General features: G+C 40.3%; 3 protein-coding genes across 6 annotated transcripts; all 3 read left to right on the plus strand.

The window, feature by feature from the left end:
• Positions 1 to 4,625: 4,625 nt before the first annotated feature.
• Positions 4,626 to 8,877, plus strand: LOC141375678 (E3 ubiquitin-protein ligase RBBP6-like). Of its 2 annotated transcripts, XM_073910516.1 has the most exons (7): positions 6,778 to 7,439; positions 7,633 to 7,729; positions 7,833 to 7,908; positions 8,055 to 8,143; positions 8,220 to 8,280; positions 8,383 to 8,522; positions 8,618 to 8,877. In XM_073910516.1, exons 1-7 carry the CDS (start codon positions 7,280 to 7,282, stop codon positions 8,790 to 8,792), a joined length of 798 nt encoding a protein of 265 aa, XP_073766617.1. In that variant the 5' UTR covers positions 6,778 to 7,279; the 3' UTR covers positions 8,793 to 8,877. The 2 variants fall into 2 exon arrangements, with proteins under 2 accessions (XP_073766618.1, XP_073766617.1); XM_073910517.1 differs by lacking the exon at positions 8,220 to 8,280 and having other exon boundaries at positions 4,626 to 7,439.
• Positions 8,878 to 11,542: 2,665 nt separating this feature from the next.
• LOC141375729 (E3 ubiquitin-protein ligase RBBP6-like) lies at positions 11,543 to 15,022 on the plus strand. 2 transcript variants are annotated; one of them, XM_073910653.1, is made up of 7 exons: positions 11,766 to 12,144; positions 12,338 to 12,434; positions 12,538 to 12,613; positions 12,760 to 12,848; positions 12,925 to 12,985; positions 13,088 to 13,227; positions 13,323 to 15,022. In XM_073910653.1, exons 1-7 carry the CDS (start codon positions 11,985 to 11,987, stop codon positions 13,495 to 13,497), a joined length of 798 nt encoding a protein of 265 aa, XP_073766754.1. In that variant the 5' UTR covers positions 11,766 to 11,984; the 3' UTR covers positions 13,498 to 15,022. The 2 variants fall into 2 exon arrangements, with proteins under 2 accessions (XP_073766755.1, XP_073766754.1); XM_073910654.1 differs by lacking the exon at positions 12,925 to 12,985 and having other exon boundaries at positions 11,543 to 12,144; positions 13,323 to 13,584.
• Positions 15,023 to 15,717: 695 nt separating this feature from the next.
• LOC141375676 (E3 ubiquitin-protein ligase RBBP6-like) lies at positions 15,718 to 18,294 on the plus strand. Of its 2 annotated transcripts, XM_073910511.1 has the most exons (7): positions 15,718 to 16,856; positions 17,050 to 17,146; positions 17,250 to 17,325; positions 17,472 to 17,560; positions 17,637 to 17,697; positions 17,800 to 17,939; positions 18,035 to 18,294. In XM_073910511.1, exons 1-7 carry the CDS (start codon positions 16,697 to 16,699, stop codon positions 18,207 to 18,209), a joined length of 798 nt encoding a protein of 265 aa, XP_073766612.1. In that variant the 5' UTR covers positions 15,718 to 16,696; the 3' UTR covers positions 18,210 to 18,294. The 2 variants fall into 2 exon arrangements, with proteins under 2 accessions (XP_073766612.1, XP_073766613.1); XM_073910512.1 differs by lacking the exon at positions 17,637 to 17,697.
• Positions 18,295 to 19,390: the final 1,096 nt, after the last annotated feature.

Raw genomic sequence — 19,390 nt, forward strand, 5'->3', positions numbered from 1 at the left:
CAATGTTGGTTTTGTCCATATTTAAATGAACGTGTGTAAACGCACGCTTTGATCAAACCTTTTATTCCCCTTGATGATATTGTGCTTTTTTTTCCCCTCAATGCCCTCCAAAGTTTCAATGTTTGGCCGTGTCTGCCATATCTGTTTTGTTTAAAAAAAAAAAAGGAAAAAAAAGGAATGCATCGGTTCCTGCATGTAGAATTCAGAAATCTCATGGCATTGAAAGAAAACTTGCAGCAGTTGAGTGCCGAGGTCAAAGGTCAGATAAGCAGGCATCACACCTGATAAACACCTGGGGAAACTGTACAGTAAAAAAACAAAACAAAAAAACAACAAGATTAAGAAATATTGCTTTAATTTGAGAGAGACAAAAAAACTCTTCCGTGTTAAAATTTGATTTTTTTTTTTTTTGGAATTTTTTTTTTTTTTTATTGCAATAGTAACATTACATTACAACAAATACCGATACAAAACTGAAAGAAGTATAGTACAATCAATAGAAATATTACTTTTTGAAAAAAGTGGATTGTAACAAATTTAGAACAAATATAATAAATGTAAAAGAAATTAAAGGGAACAAGAGAGAGAAAAGAAGAAGAAAAATAAATAATTAAGGGCACATAAAGAAAAATTAAATTGTTGCAGAATATTAAATAAACCACATATTTTAGAAGTTTTAATAGCTTTCTTATTGTGAGAGTCTATGATGTTTTTTAAATAAAGAGCTAGTTCTCGTTTAAAAAATAAAAAATTAGGCTTACTATGAGTATATTTGCATTTGTGTATAAAAAACTTTCCAATAAATAAAATGAGGTTTATGCAAAAAGTTGCATTAAGGAATTCTTTTCCTTTAATATATAGCCCCAAAATAACATGACGATAGCTTAAAGAAAAATCACCACAAACCTTTTGGACAATTAAAGAGTTTACATCAGACCAAAAAGATTTAACAGTGGGACACTCCCAAAACAAGTGAGCAACAGATTCAGAAGAGGTTTCACAGAAAGTGCAAGAGATGTCAATGTCATTTTTGAATTTTTGTAAAAATTGTTTAACGGGATAAAACCTGTGAATAATTTTAAAAGATATTTTTATTTGTTAAAAAAAATTTCTGGGGGAGCGACCAGACATACGACCATTTAATATCATCAAATAGGTTGTTCCAATAAGAAATAGAAGAAGGATTTGTGATGATAAGGTCTAAAAATAAAGATCTGATTTTATGATTGGATTTTTTAGTGGAAAAACAAATAGAACCAACAGCAGTAGAATCAGGACTAAGGGAACAAGCAGAAATCAATGAATTATTATTATTATTATTTCTAAAAAGCATACAGATTTCAGAGGAGATGGCCTTACAAACTATATTAAATTCTTTTTTACATATGTCAAGACTATATCTTGCAGTAAAAACAGAGTAAGTAAATAAATTACCATTACTGTCAAATAACTGCTTTACTAATATCACACCGTTACTGAACCAATTATTAAAGAATATCGATTTCCTCTTATACAAAATATTACAATTGTTCCAAATTAAAAAATTGTGTGGCGAGAAATTGTGCTTATAAACAAGTTTCCAAGCCTGAAGCATTTGCTGATGAAAATTGGAAAGTTTGATAGGCAGTTTGTTAATTGAGAAATTACACATTAATAAAAAGTCAATGCCTCCTAATTGAGAAAAAATATAATTAGGAATTACATTCCAAATAGAAGATTGATTGTGGAGAAAGCGTTTAAGCCAATTTATTTTTAAGGTATTATTAAGTGAATCAAAATCTATGAAGTTTAAGCCACCCTTATTATAGGAATTTAAAATAACTGATTTTCTAACATAGTGCGTTTTATTCTTCCAAAGAAATTTAAACAGCATTACATCAATCAATTTACAGGTCGGTTTATCTACAAATAAAGAATGAGCCGCATAGGATAACCTAGAGATGCCTTCAGCTTTTGTAAGTAAAGTCCTACCTTTTAAAGATAAATCTCTTAGTAACCAAACATTAAATTTTTTTTTTGTTTTTTCTAATATAGGGTCAAAGTTTTCCTTACATCTTAGTTTTATGTCTTTTGTTATTCTAATTCCTAAATATTTTACATTCTCTTTGACAGGAATATTATAAATAGAGGTGGCAACACATTTTTTAATCGGAAGCAACTCACACTTATCAATATTAAGCTGAAGGCCAGAAGCATTAGTAAAAAACTGAAGAGACTTTAAAGCAATTGGGATCTGAGAGACATCTTTTAAAACAACGCACTATCATCAGCTAACTGGCTGATTATCAATTCTGTTCCAGCGACAGAAATTCCTTTAAGAGGACTTTCTTTAATATGTAAACTTAAAAATTGTGTAGCAATTAAGAACAGATATGGGGAAATGGGGCATCCTTGTCTTACACCACGCTTTAAATCAAATCTGGGAGAAGTGCCATTGTAAAGCCGAATAGAACTATTTCCATTATTATAAAACATTTTTATACAATTACAGAAAAAACTACCAAAACCAAGTTTACGCAGGGCCTGTAATATAAAATCATGTTCTAGGCAATCAAATGCTTTATAATAATCCAAAAAAAGAATAAAACTGTCAGTAGAAATAAGATCTGAATAATCCAATAAATCTAAAATCAAGCGGATATTATTAGATATATGTCTCTGGGGTATAAAACCTGATTGGCACTCATCTATTATACTATTTAGAATAGATTTTAATCTTTTTGCTAAGACTAGGGCAATCATTTTATAGTCAGTGTTCAATAAGGAGATTGGACGCCAGTTTTCTATTAAAAGGGGGTCTCTATTGGACTTGGGTATTAGAGTTATTAGACCCTGACATAAAGTAGGAGGGAGCATTAAATTCTCAATACTTTCTAAAAACATTTTGTGTAAAAAAGGAGCCAGTTTTTTTTTTAATTTCTGCAGACAACCCATCAGTTCCAGGGGATTTATTTTATTTGAGATGATCAATTGTCTCAGCAATTTCAGTAAGACTAATAGGAGCATCACACAGAAGACTCTCTTCAGAACTGATTTTATTTATGTTGGATAACGAATCAAAAAAATGTGTGGCGGATGCCTGACAAAATTTAGAAGAGTATAAATCTTTATAAAATCTGGCACAAAATTCTGCAATTGTTTTGAGGTCCTCAGATATATTCCCGTCAATACGTCGTTTTTGAATAGAATATTTAACTCGCTGCCTTTCTAGCCTAAAACAATATGCAGAGTTCTGCTCACCCTCTTCTAGCCATTTTCGACGAGACCTTATGAAGGCACCTTCAGCTTTTTGTTTATATATATCTTCTAAAAGATGTTTCTGATCTATAAATTCAGATCTCTCTGTGTCGGTAAGATCCTCTACATTTTTATGTGATAATACAGATATTCTAGCCATAATTTGATCTTCATTTTTTTTTTCGAGTTTTTGCTAATAGACTACAATAATTTCTACAGTATTTGCCAATGTCAAATTTAAGAAGTTCCCAATTGCTACAAAATAAATTTTCTTTATTAGCTTTATCCCAATAAGAAGAAATTAAATAATCAATTTTAGTTTGAACTTCATTGTGTTTTAAAATTGAATTATTAAGTTTCCAGTATGAGGATCTTTTATGTGGGGGAGTAGAAGATATTGGTACATAGATAATAATGGCTTTATGATCAGAAAATAAAGAGGGAATAATATCCGTTTTTATGTTTGATAATTCAGCTGAAGTTAACCAAAAGTCAAGACGGGATTGATTAGAAAGTGAGTTATTGTTCCAAGTGAAAACTTTTTGTAAAGGATGAGTTTCTCGCCACACATCAACAACAGAAAACTTTTGTACAAAAGAAAATAAATAATCATTATTAATACAGGTGGGATGGGGGGCCATCTATCTAATGTGTTATTAAACACAACATTAAAGTCACCACCAATAATTAAATAAGAGTTTGGATATTTAGTTAACATTTTAGATAATTGAGTTTCTAATTTACAAAAAAAAACTTATTATCTTTTGGAGAATTATAACCATAAATATTGGCAATAACATATGTTAGGTTAGCAAACTGTAAAGCTAGTAAAATGAAATGACCATTAATATCACAATCACTAGCCAAAATGTTTCCACTAAAATTATTTTTTAAAATACAAACTCCGGCAGAATGTTCATTTCCATGGGACACCCAAATTTCTGACCCCCATTGTGATCTCCATAAATTAACTTCTTGTACGGTTGAATGAGATTCTTGAAGAAAGCAAAAATCTGTTTTAAAACGTTTAAGAAATAAAAAAACTGTTTTTCGCTTAAGAATGTTGCGTAGCCCTCTACAATTTAAAGAGACAATAGACAAGGACATAAAAAGAAACAAGAAGGATAAGAACAAAACACTGGAAACAGGAACAAGACCTAAGAATTACTACAAAGAGAGACTATCACTATAATGGAAAACCAAATGGTCAAACCCTAAATCGGAAGGGATGAGGACAACAATCCCTTTATAATTAGTTTGAACTGAACTTTTGAAGTATGAGAAAATCAGGTATCTTCGAGGTGGAGAAAAAGAGAAAAAAAAAAGTTTTATAAGAGCTGCAGTCCATACTATAGCACCGCCAAAAAGCAATGAAGATGGATCATATCAAGTCCAAACTTTAGTTTTTATGTAGGAGGAAAAATCTCTGTACCATCCACAAAAGCGCGTCCGCCCACGAAGAACGCTCGCTTGTTCTCTTTTCGAGCTTTTTCAATTATTGGCCACAGCTTCAATCTTTTTGCTCGATCAGCTGATGACAAGTCCTCCGTGATTTTCAAACGATTTTTTGTCAGAAAGTCAGCATCCTTTGCAGCACGCCAAACTGCATCTCGGTAAAAGCGCGATGTAAATCGGAAGAGAATACCACGGCCCTTGCTGTGTGGGTGAACACGGCCAAGACGGTGTGCCACATCAATGACATCAGGAAATTTCTCCTTAAACTGAGGAAGAATCTGTTGGCACACGTCAATAATCTCCTGACGGACATTTTCTTTATCTTTCTCAGGAATTCCGTGGATCCTCAGATTCCATCGACGAGTGTAGGTTTCTAAATGCGCCAGGCGTTGTTCTCGTTCAGTGGAATTAATTTCTTCTTTCTTTGTGCGCGAGTCAATGAAATCAACTCTTTGTTTCAGATCTTTAACCTCGTTGCAGATGAAATCAATAGTTTCCAACACACTAGAGATTTTTTCTGTGTTCTTGCCGACCTCTTCTTTCATGTCTTTGATTATCCGGGAGTTTTCAACTATCAGCGTGTCGGGTAGCGGCGGGATTACTTCCTCCATGAGCATAAGCACAGAATCATCGTTTTGCTCAACATAGTCGTGCATGTTATTTTTCAAAACCCCGACAGCGGAAGCATAATCACATCCTTGCGATTCAAGCGAGTTACAGGCCGTTTTGCTAGGAGAGCTAGAATTAGCAGCTGTGCTCGACACTGTTTTCCCGGACTTCTTCAAATTTTTTCTCTTTTCAGAACCACCCATTACTGTGATTGAGATCCCTTAGGTAGTAAAAAACACAAACCAATCAAAATAAATTTCTCACAATTCAGTAGAACTTCCAAAATAAAGTTTGGGATCGGGAGCCTCTCAAACAAGCGTGTGCTCAGAGCGCCATTTTGACACGCCTCCTCCGTGTTAAAATTTGATGTTCCTCCAGCGTTCTTACGTCAGTCTTTAATGTCAGGTGATCCTTCAAATGTCAGTGTAAATTGTTGAGTGTACCATTAGTGCTCAGTCGTGTTTTTCATAGTTACCAGTGCCGATGGAGTTTTTTTTTTTAGAGCGTCATATTCTGCTGGAAAAGTTTCATTTTAATGGTAATATGCCATGAGCGGAGGTGTATGAGTAACTTCACAAGTTGACCATAGTCTAGAGCGATGACATGCTCATCTACTCCCAGAACCTGGCAGAACGAAATGTTGCAGCTCGTCCGGTCTTCAATGATGAGCCCAAAAGAGGCCACTTCACAGAGCCGGCCCAAGGCTTAAGAGAACTGAGAGGCAGGACAAGATGGCGGGCTGGACTTGGTTAACTTTAGATTTTACACAAATCTCATTGTTTTGTTTTTCACCTAAAATAGTAATTAAAACATCCAAGATGTGTTTTGCCTCATCAAAATGTGGAATTTGATCAGCAAACTACTCATTCTAAGACAACTATGCCTTGGGCTAAATGACTTGGCTTCAAGTACGATGCCACACGATTCAGAAATGAAGGTACAGACTGCACAAACAGATAAACGACATGATGCATCTCATTTCACCACAACTAAAGGCAGCGACAAAAAAAAAGTCAAGTTCTCACGATGATGACATTTCTCATGCAACCCTTTAGCAAGCCTACATAGTATTTATGCCTAAAAGTCACTGCATGGGTAAATAAGAAACAAGCAACACACACACACACACGCACACACACACACACACACACACACACACATATATATATATATATATATATATCCATGGGCCACTGTAAAGTAATATGGTTCTGTCATAACGTTTTGAATGAAAATCTGCATTTGGATGAGACACCTTTAGTATAGTTTTGATTTTAAGGCATAATAAAGATCAAATGCAAGTACGAGTGGATTTACATTGAAAATTTCAAACGCATCAAGAAAACCATGTGCTAAGGAAATTTCAAACCATTTGGAACGCACAGAGACGAGCTTTTGTGCAAAAATGAACTTAAAGGTGCCTTTAAAAAAGTGTCAAAGTACTTTTGAAAACAAAAAAGCAAACCCCCAATAGGTGGCAGCAAGAGGCCGCTTTATTTGAGTAAAGCATTGAACGATTCATTCAGCCAAAGAAGCCAATAGGATGAACGGACAGTTGAATCAATCCCTGAATCATCGACTCACCCGAGTCTTCTTGGCGAAGGCCTGAATCGTTCGTGTAGGGAAACGTCGCTGTGTATTATTCAGAGATGGCCAACTGTTCTGCTGTTTATTTTATTATACTTATCGCAATGATTTTACTACTACTATCAATAAAATTAATATTAATAATGATAATATTGCCGGAAGTTGTACAGCGCATGCGTCACGTGTTCATCATCAGCATCCATGACAACCGTCCTGTGGGTGTTGTTTGAATCTCGCTGTGTCGATTGGCATCTGATCTCTGCGTCCTCCGTGACAATTTTTCCAGATTATCGATATTATTGATCGTTGGATACGTCGATTGATCGCCTGCTGTTCCCATCACTCAGGTTTGACCCTTTTTATTACGCTGTGCTTTGTGTTTGTGTTCAGTATGTCTTGTGTTCACTACAGGTTCCAGAGTCGACTCACCTACGACTCGCTCCAGTTTGAAGGCCTCAACATCAGCGCGGGGGAGCTGAAGCGGCAGATCATGAGGAGCAAGAGGCTGAAGTTCTGCCAGCTGAAGATCAGCAACGCCCAGACTGATGAAGGTGAGTTGAGGAAAAGACACTTCAACTGTTCTACGCTAACATTAGATGCGTTACATCAGACACTTCTGGAAGCTGTAAGGTGGTGCTGATGCTGACATGTAGGGATGTTTTGGCTGTTTTAAAAGGCTAATGGCTCTCAAAGTATACCGTGCTCCATAATTATGTGCTGATTCTGATTTTATTTTGCTGTCAGAATACACAGATGATGCTCTCATCCCTAAAAACACGTCGGTCATCATCAGACGGATCCCTGCGGCGGGACTGAAGTCCTCAAACAGAAGATTTGTTGGGTAAGTGCTGTGAAATGAGCACACGCGTCCTCTGTTAGATGTTATATGAAGACTCCTGGTCTGTCCCTGGTGTTTTAGTCACACAAGCTCCTTTGTTTTGCAGACATCAAGCTGGACGCTGGCGTGAACCTTCACCTAGAGCTGATCCTTCACTCCTCTCACTGGAGCAGTTGTTGAAGGTATTGAACAAATGAATAGCACAATAGCAAAACGCAATGTAAAGCACACAATATACGCACACGCACTCAGCTTCTTAGGGAGATTTGAGATTGTTTGAAGGGTTGAGGGTGAAAAAGATTCAAATGTGCAAATGCCTGTGAAACAGACTGAGAATCTGGCTGAGGCAAAGGCGTCAGAGGAGGACAAGCTGAAAGCGGTGATGTACCAGTCCAGCCTGTGCTACTACTCCAGCAGGTGAGCGTTCAGACACTGACAGGTTTGCTTTGTGAGAGATGTCTGAGCTGATTCTCATGGTTCTGATGTTCACTAGTGAGGCCATGAGGCTGCTTGGGATCCCGGGACACCACATTAGGCACTGCCCCACTAATGTGGTAACTGGGTTTTCCAAGCTCACGGTTGCTGTGAACTTGAGCTCTTGTCCTCATCAGTCAGATTGTTTGCTCAGAGTTTGACTGTCACTCCTCAATTCACAGGGCAGCCGCTCCGCGCCGCACAAGCGCATCCGGAAGAGCACAGGGATTCCCCGCAGCTTCCTGTTGGAGGTGGACGACCCAGACCGAAAGGGAGTCATGATAGACGGCAGCGGCCGATACGTCATTCCCATCATAGACGCGTGAGTAAACTGTACTTGGCATAGCCGCATGTTCTAGTGTTTGTCCAAATCTCACATGATGTCTGCTTGTGTGTGTTTGCGCTCGATCTGTTCAGTGAGGCCTATGCTGCTGAGAAGAGAAAGAGGCCGTCCTTCTCCTGCCAGACCGAGCCTTTGCCCTCCTCGTCCTCAGCAGGTGCGGCATCTTCGGTCCGGGACGCCGGAGGGAAACGGTCCCGCTCCCCATCTTCACCAGAGACGCGCGGCGACCAGAAGAGACCACGTCGCTGAGAGACCTTCATCCAAGAGACCTGGAGCCGACGTGTAAATATTGTACATAGTTTATTAATAAAAGATAATAAAGATTATAGCCGCATGAACTGTGTGGACTGGTTAACCTTCACTCCAGCAGTGCAACACACACACACACACACACACACACACACACACACACACGAATGAATTCATAAACACAATATTATGAAGTTTTGCTTTAATTTAGGAAAAGAGAAACTCTTCTGGGCTAAAATCTGATGGGTTTTTTTCAGCGTTCTTACTTCAGTCTTTAATGTCAGGTGATCCTTCAAATGTCAGTGTAAAGTGTTGAGTACACTATTAGTGCTCAGTCGTGTTTTTCATAGTTACCAGTGCCGATGGAGTTTTTTAAAGCGTCATATTCTGCTGGAAACGTTTTATTTGAATGGTAATGTCCCATAAGCGGAGGTCTTGTGAGTAACTTCACAAGTCGGTCAAAGTCTACACCGGTGACAAGCTCATCTACTCCCAGAACCTGCTACTCTCTACCTACACGTTGTCAGCTGATGTTTCAAAACCTCAACACTCGCGTACAGAACAGCCTCAGCGTCTGCACCTCTTATCGGCACTAGCTGCAAGTCTACACCCCCTCTGTCCAGAAGTGAGCACAGCCTCTTGGTACCATCCCAGCAAGCATTTTTTTGGGGTGTTTAAAGGTGCCAACTGACCATCAAAAGTAAAAATGACTCATTTTATCTCATCCCAACAGGGAAACCACCAACAATAAAGAATGAGTTACTATCTGGTGTCATGGCTTTGCAATTAAAACAAGTTTAGTTATAATGGAGGTCATTGGGGGCAAAAACAGCCACTTGAACAATATGAACAATACATAAGGGTTAAAAGTCTAATAGACGGCTTGGTTAAAACCAGGCTAAATCTAGGCTGTCAGTGAGTGTGCACCCCTAACCCCGCCTCTCACAGTGACCTCACTAGCTCCGCTGAGTGCTTTGTGTCTCAGATTGCATGCAAGTCTGCAGCCAGATACTGCTGGAAGCTAGTCATCAAATACACAGGAACGAATGACTACACGTGTCAATCTGTCTATTAAACTATCTAATCTGTCTAGTCAGTCTTTTATTATCTTTTATATGCAAAAATATTCATTCATAAAAACATATGTATATATGAACACTGGGTCAAATAGGGTCCGTGCATTTTAAATCTAATAACAAAAATAACCCAATGTTGGTTTTGTCTATATTTAAATGAACGTGTGTAAACGCACGCTTTGATCAAACCTTTTATTCCCCTTGATGATATTGTGCTTTTTTTTCCCCTCAATGCCCTCCAAAGTTTCAATGTTTGGCCGTGTCTGCCATATCTGTTTTGTTTAAAAAAAAAAAGGAAAAAAAAGGAATGCATCGGTTCCTGCATGTAGAATTCAGAAATCTCATGGCATTGAAAGAAAACTGGCAGCAGTTGAGTGCCGAGGTCAAAGGTCAGATGAGCAGGCATCACACCTGATAAACACCTGGGGCAACTGTACAGTAAAAAAAAACAAAAAAAAAAAAACAACAAGATTAAGAAATATTGCTTTAATTTGAGAGAGACAAAAAAAACTCTTCCGTGTTAAAATTTGATGTTCCTCCAGCGTTCTTACGTCAGTCTTTAATGTCAGGTGATCCTTCAAATGTCAGTGTAAATTGTTGAGTGTACCATTAGTGCTCAGTCGTGTTTTTCATAGTTACCAGTGCCGATGGAGTTTTTTTTTTTTAGAGCGTCATATTCTGCTGGAAAAGTTCCATTTTAATGGTAATATGCCATGAGCGGAGGTGTATGAGTAACTTCACAAGTTGACCATAGTCTAGAGCGATGACATGCTCATCTACTCCCAGAACCTGGCAGAACGAAATGTTGCAGCTCGTCCGGTCTTCAATGATGAGCCCAAAAGAGGCCACTTCACAGAGCCGGCCCAAGGCTTAAGAGAACTGAGAGGCAGGACAAGATGGCGGGCTGGACATGGTTAACTTTAGATTTTACACAAATCTCATTGTTTTGTTTTTCACCTAAAATAGTAATTAAAACATCCAAGATGTGTTTTGCCTCATCAAAATGTGGAATTTGATCAGCAAACTACTCATTCTAAGACAACTATGCCTTGGGCTAAATGACTTGGCTTCAAGTACGATGCCACACGATTCAGAAATGAAGGTACAGACTGCACAAACAGATAAACGACATGATGCATCTCATTTCACCACAACTAAAGGCAGCGACAAAAAAAAAGTCAAGCTCTCACGATGATGACATTTCTCATGCAACCCTTTAGCAAGCCTACATAGTATTTATGCCTAAAAGTCACTGCATGGGTAAATAAGAAACAAGCAACACACACACACACACACATATATATATATATATATATATATCCATGGGCCACTGTAAAGTAATATGGTTCTGTCATAACGTTTTGAATGAAAATCTGCATTTGGATAAGACACCTTTAGTATAGTTTTGATTTTAAGGCATAATAAAGATCAAATGCAAGTACGAGTGGATTTACATTGAAAATTTCAAACGCATCAAGAAAACCATGTGCTAAGGAAATTTCAAACCATTTGGAACGCACAGAGACGAGCTTTTGTGCAAAAATGAACTTAAAGGTGCCTTTAAAAAAGTGTCAAAGTACTTTTGAAAACAAAAAAGCAAACCCCCAATAGGTGGCAGCAAGAGGCCGCTTTATTTGAGTAAAGCATTGAACGATTCATTCAGCCAAAGAAGCCAATAGGATGAACGGACAGTTGAATCAATCCCTGAATCATCGACTCACCCGAGTCTTCTTGGCGAAGGCCTGAATCGTTCGTGCAGGGAAACGTCGCTGTGTATTATTCAGAGATGGCCAACTGTTCTGCTGTTTATTTTATTATACTTATCGCAATGATTTTACTACTACTATCAATAAAATTAATATTAGTAATGATAATATTGCCGGAAGTTGTACAGCGCATGCGTCACGTGTTCATCATCAGCATCCATGACAACCGTCCTGTGGGTGTTGTTTGAATCTCGCTGTGTCGATTGGCATCTGATCTCTGCGTCCTCCGTGACAATTTTTTCCAGATTATCGATATTATTGATCGTTGGATACATCGATTGATCGCCTGCTGTTCCCATCACTCAGGTTTGACCCTTTTTATTACGCTGTGCTTTGTGTTTGTGTTCAGTATGTCTTGTGTTCACTACAGGTTCCAGAGTCGACTCACCTACGACTCGCTCCAGTTTGAAGGCCTCAACATCAGCGCGGGGGAGCTGAAGCGGCAGATCATGAGGAGCAAGAGGCTGAAGTTCTGCCAGCTGAAGATCAGCAACGCCCAGACTGATGAAGGTGAGTTGAGGAAAAGACACTTCAACTGTTCTACGCTAACATTAGATGCGTTACATCAGACACTTCTGGAAGCTGTAAGGTGGTGCTGATGCTGACATGTAGGGATGTTTTGGCTGTTTTAAAAGGCTAATGGCTCTCGAAGTATACCGTGCTCCATAATTATGTGCTGATTCTGATTTTATTTTGCTGTCAGAATACACAGATGATGCTCTCATCCCTAAAAACACGTCGGTCATCATCAGACGGATCCCTGCGGCGGGACTGAAGTCCTCAAACAGAAGATTTGTTGGGTAAGTGCTGTGAAATGAGCACACGCGTCCTCTGTTAGATGTTATATGAAGACTCCTGGTCTGTCCCTGGTGTTTTAGTCACACAAGCTCCTTTGTTTTGCAGACATCAAGCTGGACGCTGGCGTGAACCTTCACCTAGAGCTGATCCTTCACTCCTCTCACTGGAGCAGTTGTTGAAGGTATTGAACAAATGAATAGCACAATAGCAAAACGCAATGTAAAGCACACAATATACGCACACGCACTCAGCTTCTTAGGGAGATTTGAGATTGTTTGAAGGGTTGAGGGTGAAAAAGATTCAAATGTGCAAATGCCTGTGAAACAGACTGAGAATCTGGCTGAGGCAAAGGCGTCAGAGGAGGACAAGCTGAAAGCGGTGATGTACCAGTCCAGCCTGTGCTACTACTCCAGCAGGTGAGCGTTCAGACACTGACAGGTTTGCTTTGTGAGAGATGTCTGAGCTGATTCTCATGGTTCTGATGTTCACTAGTGAGGCCATGAGGCTGCTTGGGATCCCGGGACACCACATTAGGCACTGCCCCACTAATGTGGTAACTGGGTTTTCCAAGCTCACGGTTGCTGTGAACTTGAGCTCTTGTCCTCATCAGTCAGATTGTTTGCTCAGAGTTTGACTGTCACTCCTCAATTCACAGGGCAGCTGCTCCGCGCCGCACAAGCGCATCCGGAAGAGCACAGGGATTCCCCGCAGCTTCCTGTTGGAGGTGGACGACCCAGACCGAAAGGGAGTCATGATAGACGGCAGCGGCCGATACGTCATTCCCATCATAGACGCGTGAGTAAACTGTACTTGGCATAGCCGCATGTTCTAGTGTTTGTCCAAATCTCACATGATGTCTGCTTGTGTGTGTTTGCGCTCGATCTGTTCAGTGAGGCCTATGCTGCTGAGAAGAGAAAGAGGCCGTCCTTCTCCTGCCAGACCGAGCCTTTGCCCTCCTCGTCCTCAGCAGGTGCGGCATCTTCGGTCCGGGACGCCGGAGGGAAACGGTCCCGCTCCCCATCTTCACCAGAGACGCGCGGCGACCAGAAGAGACCACGTCGCTGAGAGACCTTCTTCCAAGAGACCTGGAGCCGACGTGTAAATATTGTACATAGTTTATTAATAAAAGATAATAAAGATTATAGCCGCATGAACTGTGTGGACTGGTTAACCTTCACTCCAGCAGTGCAACACACACATACACACACACACACACACACACACACACACACACACACACACACGAATGAATTCATAAACACAATATCATGAAGTTTTGCTTTAATTTAGGAAAAGAGAAACTCTTCTGGGCTAAAATCTGATGGGTTTTTTTCAGCGTTCTTACTTCAGTCTTTAATGTCAGGTGATCCTTCAAATGTCAGTGTAAAGTGTTGAGTACACTATTAGTGCTCAGTCGTGTTTTTCATAGTTACCAGTGCCGATGGAGTTTTTTGAAGCGTCATATTCTGCTGGAAACGTTTCATTTGAATGGTAATGTCCCATAAGCGGAGGTCTTGTGAGTAACTTCACAAGTCGGTCAAAGTCTACACCGGTGACAAGCTCATCTACTCCCAGAACCTGCTACTCTCTACCTACACGCTGTCAGCTGATGTTTCAAAACCTCAACACTCGCATACAGAACAGCCTCAGCGTCTGCACCACTTATCGGCACTAGCTGCAAGTCTACACCCCCTCTGTCCAGAAGTGAGCACAGCCTCTTGGTACCATCCCAGCAAGCATTTTTTTGGGGTGTTTAAAGGTGCCAACTGACCATCAAAAGTAAAAATGACTCATTTTATCTCATCCCAACAGGGAAACCACCAACAATAAAGAATGAGTTACTATCTGGTGTCATGGCTTTGCAATTAAAACAAGTTTAGTTATAATGGAGGTCATTGGGGGCAAAAACAGCCACTTGAACAATATGAACAATACATAAGGGTTAAAAGTCTAATAGACGGCTTGGTTAAAACCAGGCTAAATCTAGGCTGTCAGTGAGTGTGCACCCCTAACCCCGCCTCTCACAGTGACCTCACTAGCTCCGCTGAGTGCTTTGTGTCTCAGATTGCATGCAAGTCTGCAGCCAGATACTGCTGGAAGCTAGTCATCAAATACACAGGAACGAATGACTACACGTGTCAATCTGTCTATTATACTATCTAATCTGTCTAGTCAGTCTTTTATTATCTTTTATATGCAAAAATATTCATTCATAAAAACATATGTATATATGAACACTGGGTCAAATAGGGTCCGTGCATTTTAAATCTAATAACAAAAATAACCCAATGTTGGTTTTGTCCATATTTAAATGAACGTGTGTAAACGCACGCTTTGATCAAACCTTTTATTCCCCTTGATGATATTGTGCTTTTTTTTCCCCTCAATGCCCTCCAAAGTTTCAATGTTTGGCCGTGTCTGCCATATCTGTTTTGTTTAAAAAAAAAAAAGGAAAAAAAAGGAATGCATCGGTTCCTGCATGTAGAATTCAGAAATCTCATGGCATTGAAAGAAAACTGGCAGCAGTTGAGTGCCGAGGTCAAAGGTCAGATGAGCAGGCATCACACCTGATAAACACCTGGGGCAACTGTACAGTAAAAAAAAAAAAAAAAAAACAACAAGATTAAGAAATATTGCTTTAATTTGAGAGAGACAAAAAAAACTCTTCCGTGTTAAAATTTGATGTTCCTCCAGCGTTCTTACGTCAGTCTTTAATGTCAGGTGATCCTTCAAATGTCAGTGTAAATTGTTGAGTGTACCATTAGTGCTCAGTCGTGTTTTTCATAGTTACCAGTGCCGATGGAGTTTTTTTTTTTAGAGCGTCATATTCTGCTGGAAAAGTTTCATTTTAATGGTAATATGCCATGAGCGGAGGTGTATGAGTAACTTCACAAGTTGACCATAGTCTAGAGCGATGACATGCTCATCTACTCCCAGAACCTGGCAGAACGAAATGTTGCAGCTCGTCCGGTCTTCAATGATGAGCCCAAAAGAGGCCACTTCACAGAGCCGGCCCAAGGCTTAAGAGAACTGAGAGGCAGGACAAGATGGCGGGCTGGACTTGGTTAACTTTAGATTTTACACAAATCTCATTGTTTTGTTTTTCACCTAAAATAGTAATTAAAACATCCAAGATGTGTTTTGCCTCATCAAAATGTGGAATTTGATCAGCAAACTACTCATTCTAAGACAACTATGCCTTGGGCTAAATGACTTGGCTTCAAGTACGATGCCACACGATTCAGAAATGAAGGTACAGACTGCACAAACAGATAAACGACATGATGCATCTCATTTCACCACAACTAAAGGCAGCGAAGAAAAAAAAGTCAAGCTCTCACGATGATGACATTTCTCATGCAACCCTTTAGCAAGCCTACATAGTATTTATGCCTAAAAGTCACTGCATGGGTAAATAAGAAACAAGCAACACACACACACACACACATATATATATATATATATATATCCATGGGCCACTGTAAAGTAATATGGTTCTGTCATAACGTTTTGAATGAAAATCTGCATTTGGATAAGACACCTTTAGTATAGTTTTGATTTTAAGGCATAATAAAGATCAAATGCAAGTACGAGTGGATTTACATTGAAAATTTCAAACGCATCAAGAAAACCATGTGCTAAGGAAATTTCAAACCATTTGGAACGCACAGAGACGAGCTTTTGTGCAAAAATGAACTTAAAGGTGCCTTTAAAAAAGTGTCAAAGTACTTTTGAAAACAAAAAAGCAAACCCCCAATAGGTGGCAGCAAGAGGCCGCTTTATTTGAGTAAAGCATTGAACGATTCATTCAGCCAAAGAAGCCAATAGGATGAACGGACAGTTGAATCAATCACTGAATCATCGACTCACCCGAGTCTTCTTGGCGAAGGCCTGAATCGTTCGTGCAGGGAAACGTCGCTGTGTATTATTCAGAGATGGCCAACTGTTCTGCTGTTTATTTTATTATACTTATCGCAATGATTTTACTACTACTATCAATAAAATTAATATTAATAATGATAATATTGCCGGAAGTTGTACAGCGCATGCGTCACGTGTTCATCATCAGCATCCATGACAACCGTCCTGTGGGTGTTGTTTGAATCTCGCTGTGTCGATTGGCATCTGATCTCTGCGTCCTCCGTGACAATTTTTCCAGATTATCGATATTATTGATCGTTGGATACGTCGATTGATCGCCTGCTGTTCCCATCACTCAGGTTTGACCCTTTTTATTACGCTGTGCTTTGTGTTTGTGTTCAGTATGTCTTGTGTTCACTACAGGTTCCAGAGTCGACTCACCTACGACTCGCTCCAGTTTGAAGGCCTCAACATCAGCGCGGGGGAGCTGAAGCGGCAGATCATGAGGAGCAAGAGGCTGAAGTTCTGCCAGCTGAAGATCAGCAACGCCCAGACTGATGAAGGTGAGTTGAGGAAAAGACACTTCAACTGTTCTACGCTAACATTAGATGCGTTACATCAGACACTTCTGGAAGCTGTAAGGTGGTGCTGATGCTGACATGTAGGGATGTTTTGACTGTTTTAAAAGGCTAATGGCTCTCAAAGTATACCGTGCTCCATAATTATGTGCTGATTCTGATTTTATTTTGCTGTCAGAATACACAGATGATGCTCTCATCCCTAAAAACACGTCGGTCATCATCAGACGGATCCCTGCGGCGGGACTGAAGTCCTCAAACAGAAGATTTGTTGGGTAAGTGCTGTGAAATGAGCACACGCGTCCTCTGTTAGATGTTATATGAAGACTCCTGGTCTGTCCCTGGTGTTTTAGTCACACAAGCTCCTTTGTTTTGCAGACATCAAGCTGGACGCTGGCGTGAACCTTCACCTAGAGCTGATCCTTCACTCCTCTCACTGGAGCAGTTGTTGAAGGTATTGAACAAATGAATAGCACAATAGCAAAACGCAATGTAAAGCACACAATATACGCACACGCACTCAGCTTCTTAGGGAGATTTGAGATTGTTTGAAGGGTTGAGGGTGAAAAAGATTCAAATGTGCAAATGCCTGTGAAACAGACTGAGAATCTGGCTGAGGCAAAGGCGTCAGAGGAGGACAAGCTGAAAGCGGTGATGTACCAGTCCAGCCTGTGCTACTACTCCAGCAGGTGAGCGTTCAGACACTGACAGGTTTGCTTTGTGAGAGATGTCTGAGCTGATTCTCATGGTTCTGATGTTCACTAGTGAGGCCATGAGGCTGCTTGGGATCCCGGGACACCACATTAGGCACTGCCCCACTAATGTGGTAACTGGGTTTTCCAAGCTCACGGTTGCTGTGAACTTGAGCTCTTGTCCTCATCAGTCAGATTGTTTGCTCAGAGTTTGACTGTCACTCCTCAATTCACAGGGCAGCCGCTCCGCGCCGCACAAGCGCATCCGGAAGAGCACAGGGATTCCCCGCAGCTTCCTGTTGGAGGTGGACGACCCAGACCGAAAGGGAGTCATGATAGACGGCAGCGGCCGATACGTCATTCCCATCATAGACGCGTGAGTAAACTGTACTTGGCATAGCCGCATGTTCTAGTGTTTGTCCAAATCTCACATGATGTCTGCTTGTGTGTGTTTGCGCTCGATCTGTTCAGTGAGGCCTATGCTGCTGAGAAGAGAAAGAGGCCGTCCTTCTCCTGCCAGACCGAGCCTTTGCCCTCCTCGTCCTCAGCAGGTGCGGCATCTTCGGTCCGGGACGCCGGAGGGAAACGGTCCCGCTCCCCATCTTCACCAGAGACGCGCGGCGACCAGAAGAGACCACGTCGCTGAGAGACCTTCATCCAAGAGACCTGGAGCCGACGTGTAAATATTGTACATAGTTTATTAATAAAAGATAATAAAGATTATAGCCGCATGAACTGTGTGGACTGGTTAACCTTCACTCCAGCAGTGCAACACACACACACACACACACACACGAATGAATTCATAAACACAATATCATGAAGTTTTGCTTTAATTTAGGAAAAGAGAAACTCTTCTGGGCTAAAATCTGATGGGTTTTTTTCAGCGTTCTTACTTCAGTCTTTAATGTCAGGTGATCCTTCAAATGTCAGTGTAAAGTGTTGAGTACACTATTAGTGCTCAGTCGTGTTTTTCATAGTTACCAGTGCCGATGGAGTTTTTTAAAGCGTCATATTCTGCTGGAAACGTTTCATTTGAATGGTAATGTCCCATAAGCGGAGGTCTTGTGAGTAACTTCACAAGTCGGTCAAAGTCTACACCGGTGACAAGCTCATCTACTCCCAGAACCTGCTACTCTCTACCTACACGTTGTCAGCTGATGTTTCAAAACCTCAACACTCGCATACAGAACAGCCTCAGCGTCTGCACCTCTTATCGGCACTAGCTGCAAGTCTACACCCCCTCTGTCCAGAAGTGAGCACAGCCTCTTGGTACCATCCCAGCAAGCATTTTTTTGGGGTGTTTAAAGGTGCCAACTGACCATCAAAAGTAAAAATGACTCATTTTATCTCATCCCAACAGGGAAACCACCAACAATAAAGAATGAGTTACTATCTGGTGTCATGGCTTTGCAATTAAAACAAGTTTAGTTATAATGGAGGTCATTGGGGGCAAAAACAGCCACTTGAACAATATGAACAATACATAAGGGTTAAAAGTCTAATAGACGGCTTGGTTAAAACCAGGCTAAATCTAGGCTGTCAGTGAGTGTGCACCCCTAACCCCGCCTCTCACAGTGACCTCACTAGCTCCGCTGAGTGCTTTGTGTCTCAGATTGCATGCAAGTCTGCAGCCAGATACTGCTTGAAGCTAGTCATCAAATACACAGGAACGAATGACTACACGTGTCAATCTGTCTATTAAACTATCTAATCTGTCTAGTCAGTCTTTTATTATCTTTTATATGCAAAAATATTCATTCATAAAAACATATGTATATATGAACACTGGGTCAAATAGGGTCCGTGCATTTTAAATCTAATAAC

This window comes from Danio rerio, chromosome 8 (assembly GCF_049306965.1).
Source record: "Danio rerio strain Tuebingen ecotype United States chromosome 8, GRCz12tu, whole genome shotgun sequence".
NCBI lineage: Eukaryota > Metazoa > Chordata > Actinopteri > Cypriniformes > Danionidae > Danio > Danio rerio.

What these genes read in the sequence shown, in the direction of transcription:
- LOC141375729 (XM_073910653.1), top strand. Translation starts at nt 11,985, where the DNA reads ATGTCTTGTGTTCACTACAGGTTCCAGAGTCGACTCACCTACGACTCG. An exon ending in CACTGGAGCAGTTGTTGAAG is followed by an intron (nt 12,614 to 12,759) that starts GTATTGAACAAA and finishes CCTGTGAAACAG; the next exon opens with ACTGAGAATCTGGCTGAGGC. An exon ending in CTGTGCTACTACTCCAGCAG is followed by an intron (nt 12,849 to 12,924) that starts GTGAGCGTTCAG and finishes GATGTTCACTAG; the next exon opens with TGAGGCCATGAGGCTGCTTG.
- LOC141375678 (XM_073910516.1), top strand. Translation starts at nt 7,280, where the DNA reads ATGTCTTGTGTTCACTACAGGTTCCAGAGTCGACTCACCTACGACTCG. An exon ending in TCAAACAGAAGATTTGTTGG is followed by an intron (nt 7,730 to 7,832) that starts GTAAGTGCTGTG and finishes TTTGTTTTGCAG; the next exon opens with ACATCAAGCTGGACGCTGGC. An exon ending in GGCACTGCCCCACTAATGTG is followed by an intron (nt 8,281 to 8,382) that starts GTAACTGGGTTT and finishes CTCAATTCACAG; the next exon opens with GGCAGCCGCTCCGCGCCGCA.
- LOC141375676 (XM_073910511.1), top strand. Translation starts at nt 16,697, where the DNA reads ATGTCTTGTGTTCACTACAGGTTCCAGAGTCGACTCACCTACGACTCG. An exon ending in CAACGCCCAGACTGATGAAG is followed by an intron (nt 16,857 to 17,049) that starts GTGAGTTGAGGA and finishes TTTTGCTGTCAG; the next exon opens with AATACACAGATGATGCTCTC. An exon ending in TCAAACAGAAGATTTGTTGG is followed by an intron (nt 17,147 to 17,249) that starts GTAAGTGCTGTG and finishes TTTGTTTTGCAG; the next exon opens with ACATCAAGCTGGACGCTGGC.